Source organism: Octopus bimaculoides, chromosome 28 (assembly GCF_001194135.2).
Source record: "Octopus bimaculoides isolate UCB-OBI-ISO-001 chromosome 28, ASM119413v2, whole genome shotgun sequence".
Classification (NCBI taxonomy): domain Eukaryota; kingdom Metazoa; phylum Mollusca; class Cephalopoda; order Octopoda; family Octopodidae; genus Octopus; species Octopus bimaculoides.
Window position 1 is genome coordinate 856,528 of NC_069008.1, and position 1,972 is coordinate 858,499.

Sequence of the window (1,972 nt, forward strand, 5' to 3'; positions counted from 1 at the left end):
TTCTAAAACTTAAAAAAACCAATTTTAATGTTTCCGTTTCTGAATGCGACATTTCGTGTGAAACCACCAAGTATTACATATGTATCCCCCTTATTTTTATTTTTGTGTCTTTACAGGAATCCGTATGTTTCCCGCTACGCCACTGCACTTCTCCCGATCGCCGTCATCTGCTTCACCTGCCTGCTGTTTTTCTTAATCTATGAATTCTGTTTGTTGTTCTGCTTGAAGTCATCCTCTTCGTCGTCATTTTTTTCCACGTCGCCATTGCTCTCGTCTCCGTCAGCGTCGATGACGGCTGACACAAACACGTCCTCACCTCACGGAACATCCGCAGAGTCGAACACGAACCTGTCGGACAGGCCGCCCTCTTACTACGCTCCTCCTTCGGCGCCGAGTCGTGTGGGTCTGGTGTGTCCTGTTGCCGACGGAAGGGCCCAGGGTGGCCAGAGCAATGTGGTCATTCCAGTGATGGATCCCGAACTTCTGCAACGAATCATAGTTCTGCACCGGATCGATGGCACGGAGCATTACCGCATGCTAGAGAAATACGATTGGCTGCCTACACAACCAGGCGAACTGTACGGCGCCAGCCCGCCGCCGCCGTTTCTCGCCGACGCTGAATCGTCTCGAGCACCACACCAACAGCATCTACAGCAGCCACATCTTTGCGACGACAACGACGATGGCGATGAAAATGAACAGCAGCAGCAGTACTACCACCACCACCACCGACAGGAACAGCAGCAACAACAACCAGTGCTATCACCAGCCTGTGACGAGACATTCCTATATCAAAGGTACCACCCGCCACCCCCTTATGAAGCTCCCTAGGGGTTGCAGGCAGAGCATCTTTGACAGCAAGTACCTCTGACAGCTTATATTAATAGCTGTAACCTTCTGGTTAGACGTGTTCTTTCCGCTTCTGTGAATCTCAGCTTCACGCGATTGTTACCGCGGCGGTTAGTCCCATGGATAAGTGCTCCAATAATTATTAGTAGAAATTTAAAATCACAATCTGAATGGAAATACTTGCAGATTTCTTATCAGTTCGCCGTAGATGTCCTCTTTCTTAACCAACCTACAGCATTATGCTGGCATCTGCTGGGCAACTAATTTCAATCACTGTATATAGCGTCTTTTCTTATCAATCCTTGATCACGATGTCTGGTCTGTTGCGCTTGCCTTTTATAAAACTCTTATGCATATGTATCTATGTACATGAATGTGTATAATCATGCATGCGTATATTGTAGACATATATATTGTATGCATTTTTGCAGGTATGCATGTATGAATGTAGATACGCACACACATATATGTATGTATACCTGTATGTATATATTTATGTATATGCGAATGTATGTTACTATGTATATAGTATGTAAGTAAATAAATGTGCATATATGTATGCAAGTGTATTCTGGTATGTGTATATGTATCTATGCATGTATGTATAAAGCACGTATATATATAAGAACGTAAGTATATGTGTGTTTGTGTGTGTGTGTGTGTGTGTGTGCGTGCGTGCGTGCGTGTGTGTGTGTTTGCGTGTGCACATGTATGCGTGTGTTGTATTGAATATATCGACTTCTTGTGATATAATTCTTTTATTGTAAACGAATTTTTCTATGCGAATTCCTTGCTGTTAGTTTGGAGCAATAAAGTTCCTAAAGCCCTCATCACCGTCTCCTGAGTTCCACGGTCTAATCTTCAGGATGGAGGATTTTGGTGTGTGTTGTGCCTCCTTTCTATTCCACAGGAATAACGTTTCTGCTGGAAGTTGAAATCGTCAGTTATATTTATTTTGATATCATTGTTAAAGTGGCTCGCTGTGTTGCCCACATATATTGAAATATACACGAAAAAATATATATGTGTAGGTATATATGCAATTATCTCTCACTCTCTCCTTATATATATATATATATATATACACACACATATACATACATATGTAAATATATACATATAT

The 1,972-nt window shown here is 42.4% G+C and overlaps 1 protein-coding gene across 1 annotated transcript in view; it reads left to right on the forward strand.

Moving 5' to 3' along the window:
* The window catches only part of LOC128251119 (uncharacterized), a 5,073-nt gene extending 3,394 nt beyond the window's left edge, over positions 1-1,679 (forward strand). Inside the window, exon 2 of the mRNA XM_052977534.1 lies at positions 117-1,679. Coding sequence (XP_052833494.1) covers positions 289-831 — 543 coding nt within the window. The 5' untranslated portion in view covers positions 117-288 and the 3' untranslated portion in view covers positions 832-1,679. The remainder of the gene's footprint in view (positions 1-116) is intronic.
* Positions 1,680-1,972: the final 293 nt, after the last annotated feature.